General features: G+C 39.0%; 2 protein-coding genes across 3 annotated transcripts in view; one reads left to right on the top strand and one right to left on the bottom strand.

Annotated features, from left to right (window-relative positions):
- SMARCC1 (SWI/SNF related, matrix associated, actin dependent regulator of chromatin subfamily c member 1) overlaps positions 1–21,952 on the top strand; it is a 195,593-nt gene that overhangs the window by 78,184 nt on the left and 95,457 nt on the right. For both annotated transcript variants that reach the window (XM_050780744.1, XM_050780745.1), the window contains exons 10-15: positions 268–389; positions 5,649–5,773; positions 13,225–13,284; positions 17,114–17,151; positions 19,639–19,760; positions 21,213–21,284. In XM_050780744.1, the coding sequence (XP_050636701.1) occupies positions 268–389; positions 5,649–5,773; positions 13,225–13,284; positions 17,114–17,151; positions 19,639–19,760; positions 21,213–21,284 (539 nt within the window). The remainder of the gene's footprint in view (positions 1–267; positions 390–5,648; positions 5,774–13,224; positions 13,285–17,113; positions 17,152–19,638; positions 19,761–21,212; positions 21,285–21,952) is intronic.
- Positions 1–21,952, bottom strand: part of DHX30 (DExH-box helicase 30) — a 196,318-nt gene that overhangs the window by 155,884 nt on the left and 18,482 nt on the right. The window lies entirely within an intron of this gene.

The raw sequence follows: 21,952 nt of genomic DNA, 5'->3' as shown, positions 1-21,952 counted from the left end.
TAGTTGTGCAGGGTTTCAGCATGTCTATTATAGCATAGTTTGAATAACTGATAGCTGATACTTCCATTGATGATATATATCACCTGAAAGGTCAGGGAAAGTTTCTTGATTACTGGTGTTCCTGGATGATTAATGATATTCTTTTCATTTGCTCTGAACTAAGGATATGCTCTTGTCTTTGTATGTGGAGACTCACCTTTTGCCAAGGATTTGTAGAAACTGAGGAGCAAAGATAGCTGATATTTATTTCCATTTACTTCTTCCTAGCCAGTCAGAAGTCCAGAAAGAAGAGATAGAAAAGCATCAGCTAATGCTCGAAAGAGGAAACATTCGCCTTCGCCTCCCCCTCCGACACCAACAGAATCACGGAAGAAAAGTGGCAAGAAAGGGTAAGAACGTGGCCGGGCGCGGTGGCTCAAGCCTGTAATCCCAGCACTTTGGGAGGCCGAGACGGGCGGATCACAAGGTCAGGAGATCGAGACCAGCCTGGCTAATATGGTGAAACCCCGTCTCTACTAAAAAATACAAAAAACTAGCCGGGTGAGGTGGCGGGCGCCTGTAGTCCCAGCTACTCGGGAGGCTGAGGCAGGAGAATGGCGTAGACCCAGGAGGCGGAGCTTGCAGTGAGCTGAGATGCGGCCACTGCACTCCAGCCTGGGCGACAGAGCGAGACTCCGTCTCAAAAAAAAAGGTAAGAACGATTACATGATTCAAAGGGCATTAAAACAGGCCGGATGTGGTGGCTTACACCTATAATCCCAGCACTTTGGGAGGCCAAGGCAGGCAGATCAACTGAGGTCAGGAGTTCAAAACCAGCCTGGCCAACATGGTGAAATCTCATCTCTACTAAAAAATATAAAAATTAACTGGGCGTGGTGGTGCACGCCTGTTTGAATGTTAGGTTTGGAATGCTTGTTAGACGTTCTACACAAGGAGATGTGGAACTGGCTGTTGGATTTATGAGGCTTGGGAGGCTGAGCCTGGAAAATCACTTGGATTTTTTTTTTTTGATATCTAAGTATGTATTGAGAAGCATGGCTGGTAAGGAGTTTAAGACATTATATTCACCAAGTTCAGTGTCTCCTTTTCTGATTTTACCATTTGTCCCATTTGTGACAAAATGTACTCATAGAAGAGGTGAATATGTGGCTGCTTGATGTTCGGCAAAGCATGGCAGTACAACTTTTGTACTTAGTGAGCTTTGGTTGAATGAGGATTATGATTTCTACTGAATAGATTGTTTTGAGGGTTAAATGAGACTTTAAAGCCTTTGCACATTGCCTGGCCTTAAATACACACTTAATAAATGGTATATGGTAGTTAATAATTGGTATATATTAAGATACATAATTTCTGGTTTGCATAGCTTAAAATATTTTTATTATAATTTTTATAGTTTAAACTTAGCAAGATAATTATGGTCTGTAAATTGATTATTTTCATGTGACAGTCAACTTTTTGGATGTTGATTGAAGTGTAAAGGTACAATTGACATCATCTCTCCTGCAGTTTCCTTATATAGACTTTCCTCCCTACCCTAGTTAGCATTTCTGTTCCCAGAAGATTCCTTGAATCATATTACTTCCTGAAGGGTAGTTATGACAACACTCTTACTAATAGAAGTCTTTAGGTGCATTTAAAAACCTCTTAGTTTCATATATTGTTAAGCAAGTTACAGTCATCAAAAAACCTTTAAAAACTTAGTTTTTGAGCCCATTTGTATTATGACATGAAAATTGAAATTATAAAAATAGATTTTTCATTAGCTGTTTATGGGGTAACTTTATTTTTTACAGGTTTTTTTTTTTTTTTTTTTTTTTTTTTTTGGAGATGGAGTCTCACTCTGTTGCCAGACTCAAGTGCAGTGGCGCAATCTCAGCTCACTGCAACCTCCGCCTCCCAAATTCAAGCGATTCTCCTGCCTCAACCTCCCAAGTAGCTGGGAGTACAGGCTCGCGCCACCACGCTCAGCTAATTTTTTTGTATTTTTAGTAGAGACAGAGTTTCACCATGTTGGTCAGGATGGTCTCAATCTCCTGACCTCATGATCCACCCGCCTCAGCCTCCCAAAGTGCTGGGATTACAGGCATGAGCCACCGTGCCTGGCATACATTCCTTTTATATATATTTAACATTTCATCTTTTTTTTGAGACAGTGTCTTGCTCTGTTGCCCAGACTGGAGCACAGTGGTGTGATCTCAGCCCATTGCAACCTCTATCCCCTGGGCTCAGGCAATTCTCCTACTTCAGCCTCTTGAGTAGCTGAGACTACAGGTGCGCAGTACCACACTCAGCTAATTTTTGTATATTTTGTAGAGATGTTTTCTCTCCTTGTTACCCAGACTGGTCTCAAACTCCTGGTCTCAAGCAGTCCTTCCACCACGGCCTCCCAAAGTGTTGGGATTATTTGCATGAGCTACCACACCTAGCCTATTTCTTACATTTCTAGTCTGAATGTTGCTGTTGCTGTTCAGAGATTTTGGAGCTACATGAGATCTCTGCAGGGAGGGCACTGTCAACTATGATGAGATAAAATGGGGTGCCGGGACACCAGTGGTTACTGAACCGAGATGTGATCCCTAGGAGGCTTGAGGCTCACAGTGGTGACATGTACCCTCTACTTTGAATATAACGCATACCAGATTGAGTTCTCTAAAATATATGTATGCATGTACTTTAATGGAATACATTTGCCTTGTAATGACCACACCTTTTCTCATTTTACGTTTCTCCTTAGAATTATGTTGAAAATATAATTAGAAAATATTTTGAAATCTGTTTTCCCAACTTTTGTTTCATTCATCTGCATTGTATGTTTTCTTCCCCTTTAAGTATTTTATCTCTCTGCTGCCTTTAGGTTTATAGGCTTTTAAAAAATCATCATGTAGCACTTGTCTTTCAAGTTGCCTGCTTAGCCCTCTTCCAAGTGTACTTTCCTTCCTTTTGTTTAAAAAAAAATAAAGGCTGAGTACGGTGGCTCATGCTTGTAATCCCAGCATTTTGGGAGGCCGAGATGGGTGAATCACGAGGTCAGAAGATGGAAACCATCCTAGCTAACACAGTGAAACCCAGTCTCTACTAAAAATACAAAAAAAAATTAGCCGGGCATAGTCCCAGCTGCTCGGGGGAGGCTGAGGCAGGAGAATGGCGTGAACCTGGGAGGCGGAGCTTGCAGTGAGCTGAGATCACGCCACTGTACTCTAGCCTGGGTGACAGAGCAAGACTCCGTCTCAAAGAAAAAGAAAAAAAAAAACAAGAACAAAAACAAACAAACAAAAAAACTCATGTGATTTTTATTTGGAAAACACTTTTACTTTATGTATCCTATTCTAACCTAAGCCAATATGTCATCCCTCAAAGGGAACTTTGAACATTCTTTCTGCACTGTAGAACTCAGGCTGGCCCAGCATGCTGTTTCAGTCAGCTTTTTCTCCATTTCCACTCTCACTTCACAGTGCACTTTAGATTGCTATGCAGTACTTCCCAAAGCAAGTGTGTTTTTCTTTTCTTATACCTTTTGGCCATTATTCTGCATCCTGAAGCATTGTCTTTTTTTTTAATATTTCATTTATTTATTTTTGCCAGACAAGATCTTGCTCTTTGGCAGAAAAAAATAAAAATAACAAATAAATTAGGGGCTTAAATTAGTATAATAACATCTGCTGAAGAATAAATAAATAATCATTAAAAAAAGACAATGCAGAATATTCAGGGTGCAGAATAAAGGCTGGAGTGCAGTGGTGCAATCATGTAACCTTAAAATCCTGAGGTCAAGCAATCCTCCTCAGTGGCTAGGACTACAGGTGCATGCCACCATGCCTGGCTTAGCATTAAAAACTTTTTGGAGGCTGGGTGCAATAGTCCATGCCTGTCATCCTAGCACTTCGGGAGACTGAGGTGGACAGATTGCCTGAGCTCAGGAGTTAGAGACCAGCCTGAGCAACATAGTGAAACCCCATCTTTACTAAAAATACAAAAAAAATTAGCCGGGCGTGGTTGTGCACCCTTGTAATCCAAGCTACTGGGGAGGCTGAGGCGTGAGAATTGCTTGAACCTGAGAAGGCAAAGGTTGCAGTGAGCTGAGATTCATGCCACTTCTCTCCAGCCTGGGCAACAGAGCAAGACTGTCTCCTCCCTCCGCCCCCACCAAAACAAAAGAAAACAAAACAAAACTTTTTGGGCCAGGAGCCATGGTTCATGCCTGTAATCCCAGAACTTTGGGAGGCCAAGGTAGGAGGATCGCTTAAGTTTGACATCACCTGAGACAACATAGTGAAACCCTGTATCTAGAATAAATTAAAGAAAGAAAAATAGTCTGGGCATGATGGTGTGCACTTATAGCCTCAGCTACTCAGGAGCCTGAGGAAGGAGGATTACTTGAGCCCAGGAGTTCAAGGATGTAGTGACCTGTGATTGCACCACTGCATTCCAGCTTGGACAACAAAGTGAGACCCTGTCTCAAAATTTAAATTTTTTGTTTTTTGGTAGAGATGGGGTCTCGCTCTGTTTCCGAGGCTAGTCTCGAACTCCTGGCCTTCCCTTGCTCTTGGATTACAGGCATGAGCCACCACACCCAGCCCTTACCTCTTAGTGAATTGTTAAACAATTCTCAAGGTTCAGCTTAACTCTAATCTTCAGTCCTTACAACCTCTCTATGATGTATTTTCTTGGTACTTTTATTCATTTCTCTGCGCTGAAATATACTACTTCTATTGTATTTCTCTGTGTTTCTGTGAATCCTGTTATGTGAGGTAAGGATTTCTGTTGTATATCCCTTGTAATCCCTAAAGGTAAAGAATCATTACTGGGTTTATTTTTTTGAGCCCCCCTGGCATTTATTAGTTTTAAAAATTAATAATGATTTGATTGAATTTTTGGTGCAAGAGCAGTGGATGATTTTATACGGTAGATTTAGTACTATGTTTAAGGATTCTACTTGCCATTCCTGATATTTGGATGATAAAATGGCCATTAAAACACAATGGTACATATCTTTGATCACATATGTGATTGCTTATAATCTTAGAATATATCATATTTCCTTAGCAGTTCTTCTTTTATTACACTAATTTAAGTCCCTTTTGTGATAGTGCCAGCAATTGTCTAGTAGGATTTTTTGCCCATTTTTTATGCCTGTTAACTTTTATTTTTGTTTTATTGGCTGGTTAGATGTAATTTGGGGGAAGTTATCTAATTTTTTTTTTAATGTTGCCTTTTTTATTTTTAAAAATTCTTTTAGATAGAGTCTCCCTCTGTCACCCAGGTGGGAGTGCACTGGCGACATCTCAGCTCACTCCAGCCTCCACCTTCTGGGTTCAAGCAATTCTCCTGCCTCAGCCTGCTGAGCAGGTGGGATTACAGGCGCCTGCCACCATGCCTGGCTTATTTTTGTATTTTTAGTAGAGACAGGGATTCGCCATGTTGGCGAGGCTGGTCTCAAACTCCTGGCCTCAGTGATCCACCTGCCTCAGCCTCCCAAAATGCTGGGATTACAGGCATGAGCCACTGCGACCGACCTACTGTTTGTCTTTTAAAGTGATCTTGAGCATATATTCTACAAATAATGAAGGTGTGCAGCCTCAGAAACTGTTTGCTATAAGTAGCAATAATCAATCTTGTTTATATTTCATATACCTTGTATGTTTTAGCCAAGCTAGCCTTTATGGGAAGCGCAGAAGTCAGAAAGAGGAAGACGAACAAGAAGATCTAACCAAGGATATGGAAGACCCAACACCTGTACCCAATATAGAAGAAGTAGTACTTCCCAAAAATGGTTTGTATTATTCTGCATGAGAGTGTTAGATGTAATTTAGTCATTCTCAGCAATACCATGGGATGAGTCATTGCTTGCTGTGGGTCCACAGTTCTCGACTTTCAAGTATGAATAGATTATCCCTTTTATGGATATCATTTTTGAATGTTCTGTAATCATTTGAGTAGTTTTACTCTTTTTTTTTTTTTTTTGAGACGGAGTCTCTCTTGGTCGCCCAGGCTGGAGTGCAGTGGCGCGATCTCAGCTCACTGCAAGCTCCGCCTCCCGGGTTCACTCCATTCTCCTGCCTCAGCCTCCCGAGTAGCTGGGACTACAGGCGCCCACCACCGCACCCGGCTGATTTTTTGAAGTTTTTAGTAGAGACTGGGGTTCACCGTGTTAGCCAGGATGGTCTCGATCTCCTGACCTTGTGATCTGCCCGCCTCGGCCTTCCATAGTGCTGGGATTACAGGCGTGAGCCACTGCGCCCGGCCCTACTCTTTGTTTATTGAGAAAACTTACAGCGACCAAAAACAACTTTAAATTTAGGAATGTTTTAAAATTAATGGTTTTTAAATTGCAACAGAATCATATTCATATGAAAAAGTGGAGTATGTACTTATATACAGTTTAACTTATTGAAATCTCTAGGGAATGCTTTATGTGAATGCAAATTTGAAGATCTCCAGTAATGAATTTCTTCTAAGTGTGATGAACCTTAGTTACCAGTTATGTAAATTCTGACCTGACTTCTATTCAATGTAATTAAATTCAAAGTGGGCTGGGCATGGTAGCTTATACCTGTAACCCCAGTACTTGGGGAGACCAAAGCAGGGGGATCACTTGAGGTCAAGAGTTCAAGACCAGCCTGGCCAACGTGGTGAAACCCCATCTGTACTAAAAATACAGAAATTAGCCAGGCACAGTGGCACGCCTGTATTTCCAGCTACTCTGGAGGCTGAGGTAGAAGAATCATTTGAACCCAGGAGGCGGAGGTTGCAATGAGCTGAGATCATACCACTGCACTCCAGCCTAGGCGACAGAGTGAGACTCAGTCTCAAAAACAAAAACAACAAACATAAAAAAGCCAAAATGTTCTTTAAATATTGATAAGGTATTTTTTATTGATCATTAAATGTTTGTGTCCTCAGTGAGCCAGTGATTAGATTTAAAAAAAATAAGCTCTAGCATACTTTATAAAGTAAAGACCTATGATTGGCGTTTTATGATTTATTAGCCTTCTCCACCCATCTTTGTGGGTACAGCTTGTAAATAAGAGACTATATATATGACTATATATATCAGTTGGTGAATTATAACTCTCATACTAATCATCTGAGTTTATAGAATTTCACTGGAATCTAGAAAGTGGAGATTTAAAATTTGGGAACTAGAAACTAAGTCATTAAAGTTATTAGTGTTTTTTTTTAAATATACTTTATTGAAATAACTGGAGGAATTAGAACTTTTTCTGGTTATTAGAAGCTGAATTACAATTTCTTCAAAACGGCCTAAGATGAAGGATTGTAGTAAATTATAAGGTATCTCTTTTTTATTTTACTATTCTGTGAGCATGAAAAATAATGAAAAAGAAAAAAAATCTAGGATTTAGATTAAGATGTATATGAAGCATATAACTATCTCTCCTGTGCTAAACTTATGCAGTGACAGAAAAGAGTATTATAAAAAGCCTAGGAAAAACCAGAACATTATTTGTACATTTGTACATTGTTGAGAAATTTGTAAAATATAGGAAGCCATCTGGATCTAAAAGTAAGATGAGTTACTAAAACTCAGAAAGTATACGGTTAAAAATAGGAGAAGATTATATGGTTTATATGGCACTAAACAGAGCAATTGATAAAGAAGACTATATGGTTTATATGGCACTAAAGACAGAGCAATTGATAAATAATTAAGATGGGTACTGGGTGTATATGTATATATACATAGGTATATACATGTAGGGCAATATGCATATGTATGTATATACCTTATATATACACACACATATAGGAAATATACATATGTATAGACATATAGGACAATATACATATGTATAAGATGGGCACTGGGTGTATATATGTATATACATATGTATATACATACAGGACAGTTAAGAATACCAGGAGAAGCTAGGCTCATCAGCATTGGTCTGTCTGTATTTTGCACTCAGCTGATGGTGTGTTGTCCGGTCGAAGGCTAAAGCACTATGGCTAAAGGTGACAAAGATGGCAAGGAAAGTGTCCCAAGCAGTTCTTGACATCCAGATGGAGGGATTAAAGGATAAAAAAAAATAAGCAGGAGAATTGGTAGTTGTCCTTTTTATTGGTTTTCTGTTCTCTAGTGAATTTATAAATTACACCATTCAAGCATTTGATTTTTCTGAATTTAAGTATAACCAGTTCAAGCCCCTATTCACAGTTGCTTGGATTTTCATTTTCTTAACACTTTTTTTTTTTTGGAGGACAGGTGCTCTTAACTTCTTGTGTCCTAAGAAATTTTTTGCCTACGTTAGTGTTGTAAATGTGTTTTTCTGTGTGTTCTTGCAGAAGGCTTATGCCTTCTGCTTTTATAGTTAGGTCTGTGACCCAATTTAAAGTTGATTTTGAGGATGTTATGAATTACGGGTCGAAGATTATTTTATTCCCCACATAGGTATTTAGTTGTTTGTACACCATTTGCTGAAAAGACACTACTTCTCACATTGAACTATTTTGATGCCTTTGTTGAAAATCATCACACATGTCTACATTTAGATTCAGTATTCTATTCTAACCATCTCATTGTACTTAATACCACAGGGCCTGAGTTATTATAGTTTTTTTAGTAAGTATTGAAATTGAGTAAACTTCAACTTTTGTTCACATTTTTCAATATTGTTTTTGCTATTATAGCTCTTAGCTTTTCCATGTAAGTCTTAGCACCAGCGTTTAATGTAATTTTTCTTCTTCTGTGTTTTGTCTGTTTTATTATGAGGTCTTTCACATTTTGTTAAATTTATATCTCAATTTTTTTTGTTACTGAAAGTTTAAAATTTTCCACTTATGTTTTGCTAGTATGTAGAAAGAGAATTAATATTCCTTAATTTTTGACCGTGTATTCTGTTGCTTTTTAAAAAATCATGTATTCTGGCACTTTTTTGTAGATTTCTTAGGATTTTCTGTTACACAAACCTCCAATTACGTTATACCTCCACTATAATTTTAATAGCGGTTTAGAAAGCAGACATTTTGCTTTTTTCTCTGTCTTCGAAAGAACACATTTATATTTTACCATGACGTGTGATATCACACAATAGATGTTTCATCAATTTCAAGAAGCTTTCTTCCTGGATTTTTGTGAGTTTTTATGAATGAATGCCAAATTTTGATACCATTCTTCAATATCCACTGATGTAATGATATTTCTCCTTTTAATCAGTTAATATTATTTAATTACATTGTATGATTTTTGTAGTGGTTGAATCAACTTTGCATTCCTGGAATTTAAAAAAAAAAGTCAGGGTCTCTCGCTCTGTCGCCCAGGCTGGAGTGCATTGGTACAGTCATGACTCACTGCTCACTCAAGTGATCCTCCCACCTCAGCCTCTCGTTTTAGCTGGGATACAGGTGCTCACCACCACGTTTGCCTAATTTTTATTCATTGTAGAGACACGGTCTTGCCATATTGCCCAAACTGGTCTCAAACTCCTGAGCTCAAGCAATCTGCCTGCCTCAGCCTCCTAAAGTGCAAGCTACCATGTCTGGCTTATTTTATAGTTAATTCCTAATTAAAATCTATGGCAGAGCTGGACATGGTGGTCTTTCCCCGTAGTCCTAGCTGTTCAGTGAGAGGATTGCTGGAAACCAAGGACATTGAGGCTTCAGTGAGCCATGATCGCACCAGTGGACTACAGCCTGGGCTAAGGAGTGAGACCCTGATTCAAAAAAACCCAAAATCATTCACTGAAAATCTAGTCTTTTGAAATTTATTCACACTTGGCCAGGCACGGCCTGTAATCCCATGCCTGTAATCCCAGCACTTCGGGAGGCCGAGGCGGATGGATCACCTGAGGTCAGGAGTTCTAGACCAGCCTGGACAACATGGTGAAACCCCATCTCTACTAAAAACACACACAAAAAATTAGCCGGGTGTGGTGGCGGGCGCCTGTAGTCCCAGCTACTCAGGAGGCTGAGGCAGGAGAATCACTTGAACCCGGGAGGTGGAGGTTGCATTGAGCCGAGATTGCGCCATTGCACTCCAGCCTGGGCAACAAGAGCAAAGCTCTGTCTCAAAAATAAAAAAAATTATTCATACTTGTTTTATTACACAGCATATAGTTTATTTTGGTGAACGTTTGCTTGTACTACTTGAAAAGGACATGTGTTGTACAGTTTTTGAGTCTAGTGTTGTATAAATTTGTTTGTTTGTTTTGTTTCTGAGACAGAGTCTGGGCTCTGTTGCCCAGGTTGGAGTGCAGTGGTGTGATCTCAGCTCACTGCAACCTCAGCCCCCAGGATTCTAGTGATTGTCCTGCCTCAACCTCCTGAGTAGCTGAGATTACAGGTGCCCGCCACCATGCTTGGCCAGTGTTTTTGTATTTTTAGTAGAGACGGGGTTTTGCCATGTTGGCCAGGCTGGTCTCGAACTTCTGATCTCAGGTGATCCACCCGCCTCGGCCTCCCAAAGTGCTGATTATAGGCATGAACCGCCTCGCCTGGCCCTTTTTTTTTTTTTTTTTTTTGAGACGGCATCTTGCCCAGTCACCCAGTCTGGAGTGCAGTGGCATGATCTCGGCTCACTGCAACCTCCGCCTCTTGAGTTCAAGTGATTCTCCTGCCTCAGCTTCCCGAGTAGCTGGAATTACAGAAGTGCACCACTATGTCTGGCTAATTTTTGTATTTTTATTAGAGATAGAGTTTCAGTGTGTTGCCCAGGCTGGTCTTCTAACTCCTGACCTCAAGTGATCTGCACACCTCAGCCTCCTAAAGTGCTGGGATTATAGGTTTATAGGTGTGAGCCACTGCGCCTGACCTTTTTTTTTTTTTTTTTTTTTTTTTTTGAGACAGTCTTGCTCTGTTGCCCAGGCTGGAGTGCACAGTCTCTGCTCACTGCAACCTCTGCCAGGTTCATGTGATTCTCCTGCTTCAGCCTCCCTAGTAGCTGGGATTACAGGTGCCTTCCACCATGCCCAGCTAAGTTTTGTATTTTTAGTAGAGACAGGGTTTCACCATGTTGGCCAGGCTGGTCGGAACTCCTGACCTTTGGTGATCCACCTGCCTTGTCCTTCCAAAGTTCTGGGATTACAAGCATGAGCCACTGTGCCTGGATGACAAAGTAACTTTTATTCAACCACTATAGGGACAGATGCTGAGGGTGAAGTAGAAAACAGGCATTCAGTTTTCCAGTGTATGATTTTATGCATAATATAGCATTGTTTTAATTGAGATATACTTCACATAACATAAAATTAATTATTTAAAAGTGCATACTTGCATTGCCACCCAGACTGGAATACAGCTGTGCAATCATAACTCATACAGCCTTCACCTCCTAGGCTCAAGCGTTTCTCCTGCCTCAGCCTCCCTAGTAGCTAGGACTTACAAGCATGAGCCACTACACCCAGTTATAAGGGCATTAATCTCATTCTTGAGGGGCCTATCCTCCTGACTTAATTATTTTCCAAAGGCCTCACTTCTAAATGCCAGGACACTACAGTTGGGTTTCAACATAAGAATTTTATGGGCACACATTTTTTTCTGTTACTATGTGTTTAGCTCATCAAATATATTTAGAATCACTGTTAACTAGTTGAGGTTAAAATACAAGAAATTTAGCACTTTAAACAGGTTTTTTTTGGGGTGGGGGATGAAGTATTTACCCATATAACAAAGGACTAGAATACTAAAAATGTATAAAGAGTCTGAACCCCTTAGACTAAGTATTTACTGTTGATTATGTCAGATTGGTAACTTGTTAGAAATACATGGCCAAGAAGTGTGTGAACAGATGGTCACTTAAAGATAGGCAAGTTCTTCAGATCACTGTTTTCATCAATAAGATTTTTAAAACCTAAAAGGTAGATGGAAAAGTGTGAAAGTTTTGAAGAATGAGTACTATCAAATGCTGTTGATGGAAAGTGTAAATTAATGAAGATGTTTAACGCAATTTGGCTGTATTTTTTTTGTTGTTGTTTTTTGTTCTTTTTGAATCTGAGTCTCGCTGTATTGTCCAGGCTGGAATGCAGTGGCGCAGTCTCACTCATTGCAACCTCCACCTCCCAGGTCAAGTGATTCTCTTGCCTCAGCATCCTGAGTAGCTGGGATTACAGATGCACACCACCATGTCAAGCTAGTTTTTGTATTTTAGTATAGACGGAATTTCACCATGTTGGCCAGGCTGGTCTCAGACTCCTGACCTCAAATGATACACCTGCCTCAACGTCCCAAAGTGCTGGGAATACAGGCATGAGCCATTTCACCCGGTCTTGACTGTGTTTTTAAAATTTTAAAATGTGTACCTTTAGTTGCAGTGTTTTATTTTTAGAATTTATCTTAAATAATTACATGTGCCCACAATGATAATTACAAAAGAATGTTTTTGAACAGTGAAATATTCAAAATAAACATGGTTTCCACAAATGTAGGGCCAGTTAACTTACATCCACCCATGGACACAGTGAACTTGTAAAAATGAAAGAAATGTAATGTAACTCAAAGTTCTTACGTGGAAAGGTCAGTGCTAAGAACTAAGCACAGTATTCATAACATTTACATAGAGTTAAAAAACCCTCAGGATATATTTTGACGTCTATATGGATGTATAAAAGATTTGTTTGGCCAGACGCAGTGGCTCATGTCTGTGATCCCGGCATTTTGGGAGGCTGATGTGAGTGGATTGCATGAGCTCAGGAGTTCGAGACTAGCCTAGGCAACGTGGTGAAACCATGTTTCTATAAAAAATAAAAAAGTTATCTAGGTATGGTGGCATGTGCCCATAGTGTAATTCCTTGGGAGCCTGAGATCAAAGGATTGCTTGAGCCTGGGAGGTCAAGGCTGTGGTGAGCCATGATCGCACCACTGCACTCAAGCCTGGGCGACAGACTGTGTCCCTGTCTCAAAACAAACTGAAAAGGTATTAGTTCTTCCTTAATTTTTTTTTAAATGAATGAATGGAATATAAGTGAGAATCAAAACAAATGCATCATAAACTTCAATAAAAAAACTTTGTGGAAGCAGTTGAAAGATTATTTTCATGTTTTGTTGAGTATTTTGTATTGTTTACTTTTATGATGAAAATACATAGTGCTTGGGTAATTAGAATATAGTCTACTAAATATTTCATATGTGGACTTATGATTTTTACCTGAAAATATTGAATTGTGTCGCAGTTGTAGTGAGATGCATGTCATTTAATCGTGTCCTATTCTGTTTTCTTTCTAAAAAGAAGTACAACTTTCCCACATAAACATAACTCTTTTGCTTTTCTAGTGAACCTAAAGAAAGATAGTGAAAATACACCTGTTAAAGGAGGAACTGTAGCGGATCTAGGTAAGCACCCCCCCCCCAAAATATATATACAATGGTCTGTGCTTTCTCTCTTGAATATGTCATCTCCTTTGATAGTCTATTCTTTCTTTATTTTTATCTGTTTTTTAGAGACAAGGTCTTGTTCTGTTGGTAACCTGGAGTGAGTGGCGTAATGTAGACCACCACAGCTTTAAACGTCTGGGCTCCAGCGATTTTCCCACCTTAGTCTTCCAAGTAGTTTGGATTGTAGGCACATACCACCATGCCCAGCTTGATACACTCCTTTTCTTTTTTTTTTCTTGAGACAGAATCTCGCTCTGTTGCCCAGGGTAGAGTGCAGTGGCACGACCTCGGCTCTCTGCGAACTCTGCCTCCTGGGTTTAAGCAATTCTCCTGCTTCAGCCTCCTGAGTAGCTGGGATTACAGGCACGCGCCACCACGCCCAGCTAATTTTTGTATTTTTAGTAGAGACGGGGTTTCACCATGTTGATCAGGCCTGTCTCGAACTCCTGACCTCATGATCTGCCTGTCTCGGCCTCCCAAAGTGCTGGGATTACAGGCGTGAGCCGCCGTGACTGGCCGATACTCCTTTCTTAAGTGAGACTTGTGCTTAACCACTGCAGGATATTAGCTGTGGCTTACTCTTAGTGTCATTATGATTTGGGTAGCTACTGTTGTAGGAAAGTTAATTTCCTGTGATCCATTGTTGCCATTCTTAGTGATCTCCCCCTGTTGGAGCATATTTTTCTACAAACTAGCAAAGGTGGTAATATTATAATTGAATATGAATATGAGTTTTAACGAAATAGTTCTAATTAAAGTGCTTTTTCAAATGTCGCTGAAAGAATTGTTTTTGTAACATAGTATGCAAATTGATATTGTATTAGAACAAAAATCTGTGGAGTGTTAATACTTTGTAAGCCAAATTAAAGTTTCTAAGCAGTATGAAATGAGAATGACATCATCTTTTCCTAGTATTTCCAAGTCTTAGAGTACATTTTCACAAGTAAGGTGTAATTCTTGAGTGATTTTGCAGGAAAATAGAGAAAAGTATAATCACTTGTTCTCTTTAAAAATTAAATAGGGGTAGTTTTAAACATCTTTGTTCTGGAGAGTTGTGGATGAGACAATAGCCTTGATTTCTTTTATTCACTTGTAAAGGAGAACCTAATGTTTTCAGTATATACTAAATGTTTGACTTTATGGAATTTTAAACGTGAAAGGGATTTTCAAGATCTCCTTTTTTAGAAAATGAGACGTCAATTCTATCTTCTAATTAAGGAATTCTGTATTTGAATAAATTGCAGTCATTATTATTTTCTGAGATGGAGTCTCGGTCTGTTACCAAGGCTGGAGTGCAGTGGCACGATCTTGGCTCACTGCAACCTCCTCCTCCCGGGTTCAAGTGATTCTCCTGCCTCAGCTCCGAGTAGCTGGGACTACAGGCACGTGCCACCATGCCCAGCTAATTTTTGTATTATTAGTAGAGATGGGGTTTCACCAGGTTGGCCAGACTGATCTCGAACTCCTGACCTCAGGTGATCCACCCACCTCAGTCTCCCAAAGTGCTGGGATTACAGGTGTGAGCTTTCGCGCTAGGCAATTACAATTACTATTGATGGCAGATATGAGTGGGTATTTTGGATAGTGATCCATCAACTGTAAATTTTTGTTCTCAGAGCTGTTGTATTTTGTTTTTTGTTTTGAGACGAAGTCTAGCTCTTGTCACCCAGGCTGGAGTGCAGTAGTGTGATCTCGGCTCATTTCAACCTCCACTTCCCAGGTTCAGGTGATTCTCCTACCTCAGCCTCCCAGCTAGCTGGGATTACAGGCACCTGCCACCATGCCCGGCTAATTTTTGTATTTTTAGTAGAGACAAGGTTTCACCATGTTGGCCAGGCTGATCTTGAAATTCTGACCTCAGGCGACCCACCCACCTCAGCCTCCCAAAGTGCTGGGATTACAGGCGTGAGCCACCGTGCCTGACCAGAGCTGTTGTTTTAACTGCTCTGTGTTCTGCCTTATATGCTACCTCGTCAAATATAGGTCTTTCATTCTTCAGGTCTCTGAAGGATTCAATTGTTTGGTGTGGAGCATATTTTCTCACATCTGAAAGAAGGAAGAGAACATTTATTGAATATTACCATTTAGGGATCAGCTAATTTAGTATTATCAGACATATCTTTCCACTGAGTACCAAGACTACCTTGGGGAATGAAATTTGTCAGACTAAAAATGTGTAATTTGAGTAATGGGAGAGATTATTAAGTCAAACTAATAGTTTCTAGTAAGAGGTTGGTTATCCTATGGTTTACCATTGTCCAATGGACCAAGTGTTTGTTTTTGGCAGCCTTACCTAGATTTCTTTCTGTTAGTTACTTCCTAGATAAAAATAGTCACTATGCAGAGCTGCAGAACTCCTACTGGTAATTAATACAGTATTTTTTTCACATCCAGAATCGCCTATTCCTTGTTAGCAAGTATTTGTGACTAACTCACACATTAAGCCACCATGTCCATCTCTGGGTGGCATGAGTAGTTGTCAGATCTTGTTCTACATGTGTTTGCACTTCACTATTAAACTGTTTTGTTTTATTGGTGAGGAAATGGAGATTTAAAGAAGTTCAGTAACCTCTTTCCAAATATTTTGCAGAACCCCGATTTCGGTCCTGGTCTGTCTTACGTTTCCTGCCAGTGCTTTGTATCACTGCACTTGCTGTTGTGGTTTGTCTATTTTGCTCAGCCTTTATGTGTTTTCATAGTGGCTTTCTGTTTTGTGAAGTCACCAAACCAATCCAACTGGAGGCCCTTTGATTTGGTTCTTTCCTTTTTGTGGAATAATTACCTTGTCTTTCTCATCTCTTAACATTTCAACTTAAAGGCCAACTTTTCAGAGATACCTCTTTACTTGCTCTGAAGTGTCCGCCTACCCACTTCCTCTCTAATATATTTATGTTTATTCTTTGTATAGCATTTTTCAAAATCTGATAAATTTCTGTTTATTTTTGCTATATCCCATACCAGCCACCAAAAGTGTTGGTATAATAGCTGTGAGCGACCACACCCTACCCCCCTTTTTTTTTTTAAATAAGAGATAAGATCTTGCTCTGTTGCCTAGGCTAGACTTGGACTCCTGGCCTTGAGTGATTCTCCCACTTCTGTCTCCAGAGTAGCTGGGACTGTAGATGTGCACTGCTGCACCCAGCATCCCATGTTCTTTTTGAACTTCATCATGCCTTACCTAGTGCCAACTGTCACAGTAGTCATAAAAAGCTTAAATATTACAGGCATATAATAACGTAATTTGTTGTTCTTTAATACTACCTCTTTCCTATTCTGTACTGGCAGTTTTGCTTTTCACTGTGGAAATCAACTGTCTAGTTTATAAATTTTACCTGGGCTTTCTCTCATGCTGAGCCCTGTATCCTCAGAAGGCATTGTCTTACTAAGATTTTTAAGGGATTGGTTATCACTTGTTTTTTTATTCATCATTCTTTACTCAATTCTTTTGGAACCTAAAATGTTGTTATTTTAGCAAAACCCAGGAGACAAGAATCATAATCAAGTCCTGTATCTGTTACTAAGATCATGACTATGATATTAGCTCAAGTAGTAATTAAATTCCCTACTGTTTGAAATTTTTAATGATCTTTGCTTTGAATTTCTAATTACGTCTGTGATTCTGTGTAAAATTCTAATTTAGTGAATTATTCAGAGTGATTTTGCTTTTATAATGCTCTATTTCATTCCTTTTCTTTGTCCAGTATCAGTTCTTACACCATTAATTTTCCAAATAACCCAAAGAACATTTACCTGTTTTGAAAATGAATTGTGTGTTTTGGTTTTGCAGATGAGCAGGATGAAGAAACAGTCACAGCAGGAGGAAAGGTAACATTCAGTTAAGCCTGTTGTGAGAGAGCTTCTCTAAGGGTCCTGTGTACCGAACAGTAGAAGCACTGAATTGTACGTAGCCCAATTTTTGGACTATGAGGCCCTTCTGGTTTTTGAATTTTTCTTTTTTCTTTTTTCTTTTCTTTTTTTTTTTTTTTTTTTAGTTTTCCCCCCAAGGAAAACAAATACAGCATAAGAACCATTTCTGGAAGGTGTTTTTGTTAGTTTTTTGTTTTGAGACAGGCTGTCAGCTCACCGTAACCTTGACCTCCTGGGCTCAGGTGATCCCTCTCCCACCTCAGCCTCCCGAGTAGCTGAGACTACTTGTGTGCACCACTACACCCAACTAATTTTTTTATTTTTTGTAGAGATGGAGTTTTTCTATGTTGCCCAGGCTGGTTGCGAACAGCTGGGCTCAAGCAGTCTGCCTGCCTCAGCCTCCCAAAGTGATGGGATTTCAGGTGACAACCACTGCACTTGGCAAAATACTTGACTTTCTTGGACCCCAAGATTTTACTTAGAGGAAATTTTCATCCTCCCTTCTAGTGTCCCTGATGTGCTATGATTTGAAAAAACAAAAATAAAAGTTACTTAGTCAAAGAGCCACTTATTAATGAACATTACTTGTGCAAAAAGATATTATTTAAAGTAAATAGTGACTGGCACCTATAACCTCAGCATCTTGGAAAGCTGAGATGGGAGGATTTCTTGAGGTTAGGAATTCTATGCTGGCGTGAGCCAAAATTCTGCCACTGTGCTCTAGCCTGGGCGACAGTGCAAGACACTCTGTCTTTTTTTAATGTAAAGTGTTGAGTGCAGTGGCTATGTATGTAATCCTAGTTCTTTGAGAGGCCAGGTGGGAGAATCACTTTTAGCCCAGGAGTTGAAAACCAGCCAGCACAACATGGGGATACCCTGCATCTCCAAAAACTTAAAAAATTAGCTTGGTGTGGTGACATCTGCCTGTGGTCCCAGCTAAAAAGGAAAGTCAAATTCCTTCATTTTAATGCCAAAGATAAGAGGATTTGAAGCCATGTACCAGTCGTTTATATAGCTTAAAAGGATTAAAGGTATTGTCTCTAAAGCAGTCTCCCAGAATGTCATCCTCCTTATTGTTTTCTGATTGAGGTCATTACAACTTATACTGTTGTCCTTCATTAATTGCAATGCCAGCCTCTTCCTGTTTTTTCTGAGTAAGGAAAATATTTTGTGTCCTAAATGATTTGTAAAGTCTATGCCACAAAAATGTATTAACTAAAGCCATAATAAAAAGAGGTCAGCCTTGAGAATATTTTTTGCTAGCTTCTGTGATTTGGGAAATAAAATTTGTTACCCTTGTCATCGTTATTATCACGTTTGTATTCGATATCATTTAAGTAATAACTAGAGTCCTTGGTGTTTTCAGCTTTAAATTTATTCCTTTTTACTATTCTTATAGAAACTGTTAAGTTTATAGGTAGTACACTAGATCGTCATTTCAGATACTGAACAGGAAATTTAGGTTGAATTAAGTTAAAGGTAGAAATTAAATTTTGGAACCATTGTAAAAGAAAACTGATTTAAAATTTGGGTTTTTGCTTATTTTATTTTTTTGAGACAGGGTCTTGCCTAGGCTGGAGTGCTGTGCAGTGGTGGAAACACAGCTCACTGCAGCCTTGACCTCCTATGCTCAAGCAGTCCTCCTGACTTCAGTCTCTCAAGTAGCTGGGACTGCAGGCATGCACCACTATGTCCAGCTAATTTCTAAATTTTTAGTAGAGACAAAGTCTGACTGTGTTGCCCAGGCTGGTCCTGATCTTTTGGTCTCAAGTGATCCTCCTGCCTCAGTCTCCCAAGTGTTGGAATTACAGGCGTGAGACACCTTGCCCAGCCCATAATTTGTTTTTTTAATAGAAAACAATTTCATAAGGTTACAAATAATAAAATCACCACAGAGAGAAAATTGGAGAACATTTCAGTATCAAAAAACGTATTTAAAATACGTTTAAATGTATGCGATAAGAATGTATATCAAGTAAACATTTACTTTAGATTAAGTAAAACTGGGCAAGGAAGAAGCAAGCTGTTATGGAATGAGATCTAGGTTATGAGTTATTTATTTAGTCTGAAGTCCTGTGCATTGAAACAGACTTTCTTAAATCAACTTGTTAATCTTATTATGAGAGACCTACCTTCTCTGCATTGGTTCCCTCATTATCATAAATGAGCAACAAAACCTTATCTGTCAGCTGGCTACCTTGTACCTTAAACCTTAAATACTGTGAAAGGTTGTTTTTACTTGAAATTTGTTTTTCGGATATCTGATTGAATCAGGGAGCTTCATTTTATTTAATCTAACAACTAAAGTGTGAGAGATGTTATATATAGATACATATGTATCGATAGATAGATAGATAGATAGATAGATAGATAGATAGATAGATAGATAGATAGATAGATATCTGTAGTTCTTTCTTTCTTTCCACTTTGTCTTCTTTTCTGTAGGAAGATGAAGATCCTGCCAAAGGTGATCAGAGTCGATCAATTGACCCTGGGGAAGATAATGTGACAGAGCAGACTAATCACATTATTATTCCTAGTTATGCATCATGGTTTGATTATAACTGGTGAGTGACCACTTCATCTGTGAGCATGGTACTGAGCAGTACAAGAACTTTCCTTCAAATCAGGTTGTGCCTTTCTGCCCATGTTCCTCGTCAGAAATTACTGTCACCTTTGACGAAGGGAGATGGAAAGTGATTTTTATCTTTGGAATGTGTTTATGTTTTTTTTTTGTTTGTTTTTTTGTTGAGACAGAGTCTTGCTCTGTCGCCCTGGCTGGAGTGCAGTGGTGTGATCTCAGCTCACTGCAGCCTCCCCCTCCCGGGTTCACGGATGTCTTTACATCACATCACTGCACTCTAGCCAGGGTGACAGAGCAAGACTCTGTCTCAACAACAACAAAACAAACAAAAAAACACAAACACATTCCAAAGATAAACAGAATTTTTTTTAAAGTGGGCTCTTCCTAACCTGTAACAATGAAAACATTGGGAGTTATATTAGAATTATGTAATTAGTTCCTTACGGTTATTCTTTTAGAAGTCATTATATATATTTATATAGCATTAATTCATCTTAGAAATTGTTTTTCTAGAAGTTTGCAGGTAATTCATTGTATTTATAGTATTTTACCGTGCAAATCCAGTTTAATTTAAATGTTACCAAATACTCAAAGAGTGAATAATTTGAGTTATATTCCCAGACCATCGATTTGCTCTTTGCTATGCAACCAATACTTACATGTTGCATATCTGGAAAGCCACTGAGAAACTTAAAATGTCATCAGGAAGATGACACTTGTATTAGCAGCAGAAACTTTGTGCTAGATATACAGTTGGTTCATTTTTATACCGTTAGGCCTGATCATTTTACCTGATCTTTGCTTATGACCTGTAACATTTCATAAAATTATTAGCATTTGTATATATTGTTAAAATGTACTTCTATGATATTATTAAAAGCAATTGATACTGAAAATTTTTAAAAATTAATTTATCTCCCCAGCACCTCCACCAAAACTAAAAACTAAAAAGTAATTTATCACAGTGTTTCTGAGGGCTGGACAGAGGCTCATTTATGTTAACAGCCTGAGAAGCTGAGACTTGCAAATTTATTGTCTATTCTGGTCATTTGTTTCATCAGTTTGTTGCCATGCCATGCCAGCTACTTTGTTATTGTCAACATTTTTCAAAGAATTCTTCGTATCTTGTGGCTTCTTATCTAGTTATGATGTATTATGTCAAAAAATAATAAAATGTATAGTTTTCAGTGTGTCGATAGTAGTTTTTTAGTTTGGTTATGGGAATAGGAAAACTACAGTAAGTATTGGGAATAAGAAAGAGAAGGCTTTCCTTAACTTTCTTGTATGCCGTTAATACATAGAAACTAGTGTAAGCCAATTAATTTTGGCAAGCGGTACTGAGGTTTTGGATTCATCACTTTTACTTAGAATACTTAATGATTTTATTCTTTTAAAAAGAAGGCTCCTAACCTTTTTTTTTCCTTCTTCTTTTCAGTATTCATGTGATTGAACGGCGTGCTCTTCCTGAGTTCTTCAATGGAAAAAACAAATCCAAGACTCCAGAAATGTGAGGCCAGTGTTTTAGAAAACTTGTTTATTTGCCTGTGTGTGGTAGGGCCTCTTCAAGCATCCACCTGAGTTTCTTATTGCTGATTCTTGGAAGTTTGCAAATACTCCTTTCAGAACAGTGTTCATATCTCATTTGTATAGCATTCCATGGTACAAAGGAAATTGTATCTAGTTTTGTTTTTTGTTTTTTGGGGGTTTTTCATTCGTGTTTTTTTGAGACAGGGTCTCTGTTGCCCAGGCTGGTGTGCGGTGTCATGATCTTGGCTCACAGCAATCTCTGCCTTCTGGACTGAAAGGATCCTCCCACCTCAGCCTCTTCAGTAGCTGGGAGAACAGGCACATGTCACCACACCTGGCTGATATCTATCTATCTGTCTGTCTGTCTGTCTCTCTGTCTGTCTATCTATCTATCTATTTTTTGGCGGAGATGGGGGTTTCACCATGTTGCCTAGGGTATTCTTTTATTTCTAAACCTTGAACTGTATGGACATCAGCTCTTGGAGTTTAAGTTTGGATTTTAAACCAATTTTTACTATAATGAATTCAGGCTTATCTCACAACTTACCCTTTTTTTTTTTTTTTTTTTTTTATTGAGATGGAGTCTCACTCTGTCGCTCAGACTTGGGGTACAGTGTTGCAATCTTGGCTTGCTTCAGCCACCACCTC

Source organism: Macaca thibetana, chromosome 2 (genome assembly GCF_024542745.1).
Source record: "Macaca thibetana thibetana isolate TM-01 chromosome 2, ASM2454274v1, whole genome shotgun sequence".
Lineage (NCBI taxonomy): Eukaryota > Metazoa > Chordata > Mammalia > Primates > Cercopithecidae > Macaca > Macaca thibetana.
The sequence above is the reverse complement of the archived record's forward strand: the minus strand, read 5'-3'. Positions and strand labels throughout refer to the sequence as shown.